Source organism: Quercus robur, chromosome 5 (assembly GCF_932294415.1).
Source record: "Quercus robur chromosome 5, dhQueRobu3.1, whole genome shotgun sequence".
NCBI lineage: Eukaryota > Viridiplantae > Streptophyta > Magnoliopsida > Fagales > Fagaceae > Quercus > Quercus robur.
The window spans coordinates 19,425,551-19,437,633 of NC_065538.1; the positions used below are offsets into that span (position 1 = coordinate 19,425,551).

The 12,083-nt window shown below is 34.7% G+C and overlaps 1 protein-coding gene across 1 annotated transcript; it reads right to left on the reverse strand.

The window, feature by feature from the left end:
* Positions 1-2,136: 2,136 nt before the first annotated feature.
* Positions 2,137-11,527, reverse strand: LOC126727947 (uncharacterized). Its single transcript, XM_050433842.1, has 3 exons — positions 11,261-11,527; positions 3,781-4,092; positions 2,137-2,570 (listed from the first exon to the last, which is right to left on the reverse strand). Exons 1-3 carry the CDS (start codon positions 11,525-11,527, stop codon positions 2,322-2,324), a joined length of 828 nt encoding a protein of 275 aa, XP_050289799.1. The 3' UTR covers positions 2,137-2,321.
* Between the last annotated feature and the right edge of the window lie 556 nt (positions 11,528-12,083).

Consider the following 12,083-nt stretch of genomic DNA (forward strand, 5'->3'; position numbering starts at 1 on the left):
TATCAAATCTTCCAATTACTTTGTGAGACCCTCCACATGTTCCATCAAAGGGACGGCCTAAAGCTTTGAGACAAAAGCATCCAAAAGAAAAACAATTGACGAAGAAGAGAAAATGTGGCATTTGCAAAGAAACGGGCCATGTGAGAACCAATTGTCCAACACATAAACATTCCAGGTAATTACATGACTTTGTTGAGTTGTAGTATTAACTTAGTATTAAAATTTTTGGTTTATAAAATTACTTCTTGTAGGGATGTTGCAAATACAAGCTTGACACCACATTGGGAGTCAGTGCATCAACAACAAAGTCAAACTGAGGTTATTTAATTACAATATATTCAATTTCAAGATAATACATACATTTGCTAATATTTTCAAAAATAAACCTTTATTTTTTTAAATTAGGAGTCTTCAATGGCAAGGTTAAACCCATTAGTCATAGCAAATACATTGTGCTCTACAAGTTTTGTACAGGTATATGATGTATTTGATTTTTTTACTTAGTATAAATTATTTTGTAATAGATGTTTTTGTTATTTATTCATTTTTTTATTTGTTAATCATTTGTAGGACTCTTTGCCAAGTGTGACATATCCTTCTACATCATCATCTACTATGCATATATATCATAGCCAGTCATCATTTACGGTATGATCACTTAGCGTTTGATTAGAATATATTGATTTTTTTTAACTTTGTTCATTCTAATTTTATTTTTTGTATTTTGTTGTATATTCTTTTATGTAGGATCCATTACAAAAATTCCAAGAAAGTTGATGTACAAACAAGTTTTGTGTCCAAGAGAATGGATTGGGGAGCAAATATTTTTTGGTTATATAATGTGTAAATTGTGGTGGATAGACATAGAACCATCTTCTTTTTTTGTATTTCCAACGTAGGGTCATCTTTTTTTGTATATTGAACTATGACAGATTTTATTCTAAATGAATGTGTTCTCAATTATAAATTTCCCGAAAGAATTGTGACAGGTTTTATTTCAGGTGAACTATTATAAAAAAAATTGTAACAGGTTTTATTTCAGCTGAATGTATTCTCAATTATAAACTCTTATAGAAAAAGTTTTTTTTTTTTTTTTTTAGAAACTTATAGAAAAAGTTGTGATAGGTTTTATTTCAGGTGAACTGTTATAGAAAAAATTGTGACAGGTTTTATTTCAGCTGAATGTATTCTCAATTATAAACTCTTATAGAAAAAGTTTTTTTTTTTTTTTTTTTTTTTAGAAAATTATAGAAAAAGTTGTGACAGGTATATTATAGAAAAAATTGTGACAGGTTTTATTTCAGGTGAACTGTTATAGAAAAAATTATGACAAGTTTTATTTCAACTGAATGTATTCTCAATTATAAACTCTTATAGAAAAAGTTTTTTTTTTTTTTTTTTTTTTTTTGAGAAACTTATAGAAAAAGTTGTGACAGGTATATTATAGAAAAAATTGTGATAGGTTTTATTTTAGGTGATTTGGAACTTTTATAGAAAAAATTGTGACAGATTTTATTTTAGGTGAATGTATTCTCAATTCCACTCTCTTTTATAAAAAAAAAAAAAAAATTGTGATAGATTTTATTTCAAATGAATATATTCTCAAGTTTCATTTTTGCAGAAAACTTCAAAATTAAAAAATAAATAAATATATAAAAAAACCGCCAAAAAAATAAAAACCTGTGCAAGCATATGTGCAGAAAACTTCAAAATTAAAAAAATAAATAAATAAAAAAACCGCCAAAAAAAAAAAAAAAACCTGTGCAAGCATGGAGGTTTTTTTTTTTTTTTTTTTTCATTTTTGCTGAAGGAGTTTGACCAATTTTAAAGGCAATAGGTGCATTTTTTTTTTATTTTTTTAACTTTAATATATTGCTAGAATTTGGGCAACATCAATCCAGGACATGCTATTTGCTTCATTTCAAGTAACCTATGTATGCCATTGGCTTATGGAATTCATCTCAATTTGCTATTCACTGTAGATGGTAGTGAGAGTTGGTTGAAGTCACTCACTGTTCAGTCCTTTCCCTGATGCATCTTTATAGATCATTGTATCACTTAGGATCCAACTTGTAAGATATTTGGTTGAATTGGAGAAAACAGAACTCATCAACAATCAAAAGCACAACTACAACGAATTCTAAATGGGTGCCACTTTTTATAAGACACGAATTTTGCATATATTACATATTATAGCTTTTAAGTTTGATATAGCAATTGTATAACCATCTTCAAAATATGGTATCTAGCACATATGGACATAACCTTGAAATTGATTTTTTGATAGGAAAAGGACTAAGTAGCTTCATCTTAAAACAATACTATAGACCAACAGAAGCAAAAACAAAAAGGAAAAGATTCTCAGACACATTTACGGCTCCATCAAAAGCATGTGATAAGAAGCTTCCAGTATTTAGTTCCAAAGGTGGTCCACTTCTGTCAATTTCTTCGTTTTCTTTCTCCAAAAAAGCATCTCCATCTTCAATTCCATCCACATTTATCCCTAGTGAGCGCTTCGCTTCTTCAACCATTTCTCCTGCTTCTAATATTTGCCTTTGACATTCTGCAACCTTAGTGTACAACATTGAACACCATTAGCAACAAGAAGCATCTCAATAACTCAAATCAAGGAATCAAACAAAGAGCTGTCAAAGAAAGTAGGTAGTTTGTTAGATTGAAGTTTGCCACATTCCCTACACCTACTTACGGTGCAAGAAGGGATAAATCCCCATGAAACGAAATGTGTGTGTTTATGATGATAGACCAAGATCATATTGTTTCAAAACCATCTACTTACATCTTTTGCAGAAGAAATTTCAAAACTGTACCATCTTCACCTCACAACAATTTTAACTACAAAGACAAACTAAAATGAGTTTGGGCTCCATTTCTGGTTTTCTAATTGGTGGAAACACATTTTAAGCCTCACCTGCTGCAAAGTTCATCTATAGAAGACAAAGCTAATTTGTTTGCTTCCAAAATAGCAAGCTAGCAAGACTTCCCAAGTAGCATCAAGCATAGATGAACAAACACTAAATAAAATTTTGTTGTGGATACCAATGACTAATAAGTGCCCTTAATCTCCAGCAAACAAATACAAAAGCTCCAGCAACCCCACATACACACATGCATATACATACAAAAAAATACTCCAGCAACCCAACATAAACTTCAAAAACCAAAATTTACCCAGTTCAAACCACAACAAAAGAAATCAGAAAAAGCACAATATCAATCTTATAAGAACAATACAGCTGTAGCAACCCAACAAAAACCCACTTGTGAAAATACTGACTGCATACATAATTTTTTTATAATATTTTACCATTTGTTGATAATTGCAATGATTTACTGTGAGTAAACCAGTTTAAATTTTTTTTTAAATATATGGTAAGAAAAAAAAAATCGTGTATGTAACATTATTTCTCTTGTATGGCCTCTGTTAGTCTTAAAGGGAAAACCAATATAACCCAGTAACGACTCCTAGAAGATAGAATATAAATTCATAAATATTTGACATGATTTATATTCCAATTTATCTAACAGTCCATCTAACTTAATCAAATCAATCAAACATCCCTAATTCAAAAACCAAACAAACCCCAGATCATATCAAAACCCAACACAGCATCTTTCATTAGAACAAACAAACACTCACCCTCCGTTCTCATCAAAAAGGAAATGCTCAAAATTTGAAACTTTCCGATGAAGCAAACAAAAAATCCGAACACCCAATTCGAAATCCAAATTGAGGAAAAGGGAAAATCATGAAAAACAAACCTTTGGATCGTAGCTCACGGCGGCTCTGGTTTGTTTCCAAGCTCCAGCGAACTCTTCTTCTTCGAAATCGTTCTGCTCCGGCGATCTGTGTGGCGGTGGTGGAGGTTCAGTGTGAAGGAAGAGAGGAAACAGAGGAATGGCGTGAACCAGCGATCTGTGTGGCGGTGGTGGAGGTTCGGCGTGAAGGAAGAGAGGAAGGAGGCTGTGGAGGTTGTGAACCGATGAGTGTGCGAGCGTGCGAGCAGGTTGTGGAGGTTCGACGTGAAGAAGGTTTTTTCTGAGCTTGAAGGAGGCTGTGAAGGAAGCAATGTACTTAGTGCGTGCGTGCGTGTAGGGTTTTTTGTGGGAGAGTTTTTATTTTTTTTTGGCTGTCTGGAGCTTTTTTTGACGTGGCTTGCTCTCATTGGCGTGGCGTAAAACACTGGTTTTACGCCACGCCCGGACCGAATGTTTACTCTTTAGTTAATATATGTTTTTTTTTGGTTTAAATTCAATATTTTTTCTTTTCGGAAAATTATTGGATACTATGAGAGCAATGCTTCTCTCTCTTATGTAAGGGATGGACTCTTTCCTTTATCTGATTATGTCAGAACTCATTGACAAACCTCTTGGTTATTTCATTATACTGCCCAAAACAACTGAAATAATGTTTTCAAACTTGAAAATTTGATTTAAAATCACATTTTCATTTATATTTTGGAGGTGTGTAATAGAATTTCACCATTCCATTTTATATGTTGTATTATTTACTATTGCAAATGTTTGAGTTGGTATAGTGGCAAACCTTGGTCCTTCTGTTGCTGCTCCACCAGCTCCTTTAAAAGCGAACACCAATAAAAAACCAATAATAAAACAAGGACATTTTTGGGTATGGTAAGTTAAAAAAACTCTCTCTCTCTCTCTCTCTCTCTCTCTCTCTCTCTCTCTCTCTCTCTCTCTCTCTCTCTCTCTCTCTCTCTCTCTCTCTGATATATGTATGTATTTTGCTTGATATGATTTGCAGTGGTTGTATAACGGCTGAAGAGATCAAAGACTCCAAGAAGAATTGATATTCAATTAAAGTAACTTTGTTTAATAAAATTGTATGGTGTTATAATAAAGATTAGGCACCATGTCTAATCGAAGTTTTAGAGAATGATTGATGATTATCTCTTGTAAACACCTCAATGATTGTTATATAATATTCACTTTGGTCTTATTCACTAGACCTTGGATTGTTGATATATAAATAGTGGATTTAGTTTTTTTCTTTCTTTCTTATGGAAATGGATTTAGTATTTGATTCTTGTATCATATAATATGTATATATACTAGTACAATATAAATCAACAAGATTAACACTATAATAATGATGTAAATGAGCCCTCACCACCACAACCTCTTCATTCTCTTTAGGGAAAATTATAGTAAACACTCTTGTGGTTTGGTCCATTTGCACTTTGTCCACATGTGTTTTACTTCGTTAGGGTTCCATAACCCACTTCTATAAAAATCAAGGGTAAAAATGTATATTATCTTCCATTTTATGTCTCTCTCCTCCAAAAAACAAAAGAAATAACAAAAAAAAACTTAAACAAACAAGATCAAAGAGGGGGTAGAGAAACAAGATGTGTGTCAAAACAAGATCAAATAGATAGGCCAACACATTTGGTTCATCATTTCTCTGTCTCACTCCCATCATCTCCCTTTCTGTCTCTCAAACTCAAATTTCTTTCTCTGTCTCACCCTCATCGATGATCTATCTCTGTCTCTCATCCCTTCTCTCTCTGATGATGGCATTGAGGAGGCCAATTAGCCACCACAGTGAAAACTCAAATCAAAAACCCAGCAAAACCCAATTAACTACCCAGATCGAAAACCTAGGACCAAAACCCAAGAAGATGTATCCCTCTCTTTTTTCTTTTTTTTTTTCTTTTTTTTGTGGGTTTGATACTATCTTATTATGGTGGTGTTGTGGGTTGTGGCTTGCGGTTTTTGTTGTGGATTATGGGCATGGTGGTGCTGGGTTGTAGGTTCTAATAGTTGTTGTGGTGGCTGTCGGTGGACTTCGTGGGGGCGGGCTTTCACGATAAAGGTGGGTATGGTGGGTTTTGATTTCAGACAGTGAGTATAGAGGGTTTGTTTGTTTGTTGGTTGTTGTGTTTGTGGGTTTCTTTTTGTTTTTGTTGGTGGGTGTTGCTGCTCTGTTCACTGCCACCATTGATGATGATGGTTCTCTTTGGCATTTGTTGGAACTCCATGGCTGCAAAAAAATTTGATTTTTCGTTGCTACCTTCAATCTGAGAAGAAGGCTGGGGTTTGTGTTGAGTCTGGTTTTTTGGGTTTGAAAAATGAGAGGGATTTTCAGTATGGAGTCAAGGGGTTTGGGTTATTTTTTAAAAGGGGTTTGGGTTAGTTTTTAAAAGGGTTTTGGATGTGAATAACTAAAAATTTTGAACTATATTTACAAATGTTGTGTTCTTGTGTTTTGGGTTTGAAAAAAAAATGATTTGAGCCATGTTCTAAGAGATGCATATTCCTAGGTTTGAAATAGCCCATTTTGATCTTGTTTTCCTTTCTTTCTTTTGTTTTTCTTGTTTTGGGAGGATAGAGATATAAAATGGGAACAAAAAGACCTATTTACCCCTATTTTTAACTGAGGTGGGTAACAAAGACTAAATGGTGTTAAATACAGGTAAACAAAGTGTTAAGTTTTAAACTATTAGTAGGCAAAGTACAAACGAGCCAAACCACAAGTGGGTTTACTATAATTTGCCCTTCTCTTTATTTATCATTTTTTTCACATTTTTAAGCTCTAGGGACAAATCATAATTTTACATTTTAAAATTCTGTCATAGCCATAAATTCAAAGTCTCAATTGGTCACCGTGCAATTTCAAAAAAATTGGCTACTTTCAATTTTTAAAATAATGTTCATAACACTATTTCATTAATATTCAAACTTGATTAGTCTATCCATGATCTTCTACCATAGACATGCATGCATAGAACAATCTCAAATTAATTTTAATTGGTCTATAAAATAGACAAATTAAATTTTATTTGAAAGATAAAATCTCATTGGTTGTTATTGTTTAATTATGGTAGACATGCAAGCATACAATGATTCAAAGTGCTAATCATCAATTGGGTCACTGTATACCAATTTTTTTTTAAAACCAAAATTGAAAATCCAATTTCCCCTTTGATCTAGAGTTGTAAGAAGAATTAAACTCTTGTTTCTACATCAATTGCACAACTTTTGGTGTCTAAAAAGCGAAAATACCTCTTTATAAATAGGAGAGGTACTAATACTATCACAACTTCAAAAAACTAGAATTATGTTAAATTGAATCTAGAGTCCTTTAGAGCATTGTTTTTATTTTTAGCCCCCATCCTCCATAGCACAATTTTTTTTTTGTCTTTCTTTTTGTGCATTATTTCTATACACACTACTTACTATACACTGGTCACACAAGTTCATACTCATCATTCTCTGTTTCAAGCATCATCAAAGATAAGTGAAGACCCATCATAACTACCAGCATCTATGCATAACATTACCAAACACTTGTTTGAGCCTATGTTTACAAAAATAAGAAAATGGAATACGTTTTTGTTTTTGGGGGCGTTTTTTTTTTTCCTCCGCACCACAACAAAATATACAAATATTAATATTAATTTCAAAATGAAAATAACCAAAAGGCTGAAAACAACATGAAAAGAAGAAGAAGAAGAAGGAAAGTATATATTATTATGTTTGCCTCGAATTAAACTTCAACACTAAACGAGGAAAAAAAGTGTGGAAGGTAAGACTTTTTGGGTTGTATGAGAAATATGGTTACAAAGGCATATAGTTATTTGTTGACGGACACGGCGTCGTTTCATAACAAAACATTCACTTGATACGGCAGCGTTTCAGTTAAAAGTGATAAACTCACATTAGTAACACGGCGCCGTTCTACCAATTAGTCATCTCAAGCTTTTTATATACGATGTCGTTTTGTTCACAGTGCTGACTTTTTAAAAAATTCTGTTAGAGCTGTTAGTAGCCGTTAGAGAGCTGGGAAGCAATGAAAAATTAAAATTATTTCACCATTCAGCTTATTTTTGCTACTATTGATGGGCCCTACTGAACTTTTTAGTACTATTCATAAGCCTCACTGTACTATTTCAACTAACTTTTATTTTTATCTATAGTACTTTCAGTAATAAGTTTTCAGTTTTAGCAAAATAAGTAATATCCAAACAAACCCATAAAAACAAAAATGATGTAAGGTTGAATTTTATCAACCATCTTGTTGGCTTTATTTCGTATCAAATTTGCTTGTATTTTAGCAATTAGTAATCTTATATTTAGGTGGGAATCATGTAAGGGTAGTGAGTGAGAGAGTGTGAAGAAATGTTCAAGATTGTACAAGGATGCAGAGACTCGCGGGTGACTCGCGATTGGCAAGCCGCCAAAGTTGGCACACGTGTGAAGCATGCAGGGGAGCTGATGAGTCATGCTAGCTATTGTACTACAGGACAAAAGTCCCAAGCTGGCCAGGCCATTAGCTCGCAGTTTGAACTCGCGACTCAGCCCAGTCGCGAGGCCAAGTCGTCAGACTACCCTGTTTGGGAAAAACTGACTTTTCGCATTCCTTCTTACCCTACTATATATAGACCCTTATACCCACGATATTTAGAGAGCTTCCAGAGAGAATTTTGAGAGATAAATCCTAGAGAAAAACAAGATTGATTCATTCACAATCTTCACATAGAGACTCTTCAAATTCCTCTACTCTCTTCCTCTCCATTGTCAAATCCATGAGAGGTACATTACCAAAACCTTTTCTCACCATACCCATATCTGTGAGAAGACTATTTGGTGTTTGGGAAGCAGTTAAGAATGGACCAATTTCATATTGGTTGATACTATGGTCAAATAGCGGAATCCGGTAAGTTAAAGAAGAAATCAGTTCGACGTAACTTCATTAGAGTAGGAGCTTGGAGGGCTTAGGTACATAGAGTAGATTAGGCTTGGAGGGTCTTCTGTTCTTCATGTATCCTAACTACATTCTTTAGTGGATTGTTTACCGCTTGGAGGGCAGCGAAGAGGTTTTACGCCGAGGGCTTCGGTTTCCTCTTCGATAACACATCGTGTGTTGTCCTTGTGTTTGCATCTCCCTTCCTTTAATCTTTTCCATTTAATTTCTGTTGTAGATGTGATTTTATTTGGTTTAGATTGTTTATAAATTCTGTTTTATGCTTATGTTCATATTCTGCACATTAATTGTTTGACTTTAAACTTGAATTGGTAATTTGTAAATTGGGGATCTAAACGTTCATAGTGTTTTATACACCAATTGAACTTTCAAATGATAGTATTATTTTCAGGCTAAACATTAATTATTCATGGTATAGGTTTTTAAACTAGTCCCTTTGGAACAAGGCATCTCTAGGGATGGTAATTTCTGCCCAACCCGTGGGTACCCGGCCCAGCCTGACCCTAATGGGTCGGATTTTACCCGACTCGATAAAGAATAGGGTTGGATTTGGGTTTTAAAAAAAAAAAACCCAAAGTGAGTCTGGGTTTTGGTAAAAACCCAGCCTGAACCTAACCCCGATTCGACCTGGTTAGATAAATGTAAAATTACAAAAAAAAAAAAACAAAAAAAAAAAACCCTATATATATATATATATATATCACAACTCTAACCCTAAAACTCATTTCTCTCTCAACTCAGCCGCCTCTCTAACCTCACCCTCACTAACTCAGACTCTCACTCTCATGCTCACGCTCACTCACTTCTCATCCTCCCCTCACTGACTCTCACTCTCACTCACATCTCATCCTCACCCTCATTCTCATTCACCCACCAACCCACCCTCACCCTCGTGGAGGAGCACGGATCTCGTGGTGGTCGTCGTTTGTCACGAAGGAGCACGAAATCCATAGATCGGAGCTTGGGAGTGTTAGATCGGAGAGAGATGTGATCATGTTGTTAGATCGGAGCACCGTCAATGGAGCTTTAGTGGTCTGAGTTTTTCAATTTTTTTTTTTTGGTTCATTTTTTTTTTTTGGGTTAATTTCCTCTCTCAGTAGTTTCTTTTTTTGGGAATTTGTTTGAGGATTCAATCTGTATAGAATTTAATGCATGTGTATATTTTTTGTTGGTTTAATTAACTATAGCGCTTGAAATAACTTCAAAGAATGTGAATCGGAGTTGTTGTTTGTGTTAATGTAAAAATCGATCCATAAATGGCGTTTTATTTCTTCTATTTTTTGTGGTTATTTAAGGGCTGTTTAGATTTGCTGTTTCCAACTCATAACTCTGTTTCCATCACCCATAACTCAAAAATGATGGGACCCATGGCTGAGAAGTTCGTTTGGTTTTTGTTCCCATCACTCAATTCTCTGATTTTTGAGTGATGAGTTATGGAAACTGAAAACACATTTTAGGTATTTTCAATTTCCATAACTATGTTTTCAATGGCATTTCCATAATTAAAACTACATACTGAGTCCCACGATCAGAGTCTGGCCACAACTTTTGACCCTTTTTTTTTCTTCATGGGTTTGGTGAGTTTGGTTTCTTCATCTTCTTTTTTTTCTTTTTCCTTTCACACTAGGTGGCTTCTTCTTTTCCCTTTCACGCTGGGTCTTGGTCTTCTTCATTAAGGGTTTTTTTTTTTTTTTTTTTTGTTCACTGGGTTTGGGGAGTTTGGGTTCTTCTTCTTCTTGTTTTTTTTTTTTTTTTTCTTTTTCCTTTCACACTAGGTGATCTTCTTCTTCTTCTTCTTTTCTTTTCCCTTTCATGCTGGGTCTGGTCTGGTCTTCTTCATCTTTATTTTTTTCTTCTTCTTTCACTGGGTTCAATTTTTTTTTTTTTTTTCATTAGGTTCGGTGAGTTTGGGTACTGGGGGTTGAAGGAAAAAAAAAAGTAAAAGCTACACCAAGTTATAGGTATGGGGCCCACAAACAGTTGAAAATTTTGAGTGATGACAAGTTAAGTGATGGTGCCAAACAGGTGGGGTGTAGAGAGTTGGGGCATTTTAAGTGATGAGTGATGAGTGACAAAAATTGAATGAGGAGTGATGAGTGATGCAAAAAAAAAAAAAAAACCAAACGGGCCCTTATTATTTATTTTCTGTCTAAGAATCTTATTTCAACAAGACTGATAACAATGTTGATTCAAATTGATTTGTGTTGCTGTTTGTGTTTGTGTTTGGGTTTTTTTTTTTTTTTAAATATATATATAAGATTGGGCCGGATTAGGCCATGGATTAGGCCTAGAAGTGGTTGGACGGGGCCTGTGAAGACTCGACAAGCCGGGTTTGAGGCTAAAAAAAAGACCCGTTTATTAAACGGGCCGGGTTCGGGTAACAGGGGAGGACCCATGGGTCGAGTTTGGGTATCGAAAAACCCGACCCATTGCTATTCCTAGGCATCACACTCTTACTATCCAAGAAATAAAATAAAACCCTTTTGAAGTAGAAGTATAAGTATTTATACGTACCGTCAAAGTCAAGTTCAAAGCGGAAGGAATTGAAAACCAAGAGTGAGAGTTCACCAGAAGGAAGACGACGTGCTCCCTCTGGTTTCTCACATTGTCTTTCTGGAACCCAAAATGGACTCCCAAAAAGTCCAAACAATCTCCGATTGCTGCATGCTCAAGCCAAAATTCTATTGGTGGAGCTATGTCCACTATTAACGCCAATGCGACGCTGAGCTCTTCAAGCTCAGCCTCTGGTTCTTTAGAACCAAAACACTCACCCACTCCCATGGCAGATTCAAATAGAGATCAGAGAGAGATAGAGAGAGAGATTGGAGAACACAAATGAGAGAAAGAGAGAAAGAGAGGGATATTATGCTCGAGTGAAATAACTTCAAAAATATTTCTCATGATTTCTTTAGCTGTGACGAGTGAGACATTTTGCCATTTTTGGCAAAAGGAATCATAGTCATGAAGAGAAGAATTGTAGAGCTTAAGCCTTAAGGTGGGGAGAAGACAAGTCATGCATGGCATGCATGTATGTATACAATATTTTACTTTTATGCCCCTTCTTCTAACGGTAACAATATCAAAGACATTAAGACACAATTTTCTTCCTTTCGGGCTCTAAATTGTGAGTCTTCTTATGTTTGACTAAAGGGTCATATTCGGTATTTAGCTGGTGATTTGGTGGGAACTAGAGGATCTGATTTTGCTAATGGTAGTAGTCTCTCTGTTGAGGACTCTTTTTTCGCCCCACATGGCGCTACTTCATTGGCAACCCATGCCACATCAACATATTATAGATTTTTTGGGTAAATCTATTTAAAGCCCAAAATAAGCTTAT

Bases quoted from the DNA above. Each gene is read 5' to 3' on its own strand.
- LOC126727947 (XM_050433842.1), bottom strand. From the start codon at position 11,527: ATGGGAGTGGGTGAGTGTTTTGGTTCTAAAGAACCAGAGGCTGAGCTT. The intron at 4,093-11,260 runs GTACGTATAAAT...GCACGCACTAAG, and splicing joins CTTTGAACTTGACTTTGACG to TACATTGCTTCCTTCACAGC. The intron at 2,571-3,780 runs GTTTGTTTTTCA...TTGTACACTAAG, and splicing joins CCGTGAGCTACGATCCAAAG to GTTGCAGAATGTCAAAGGCA.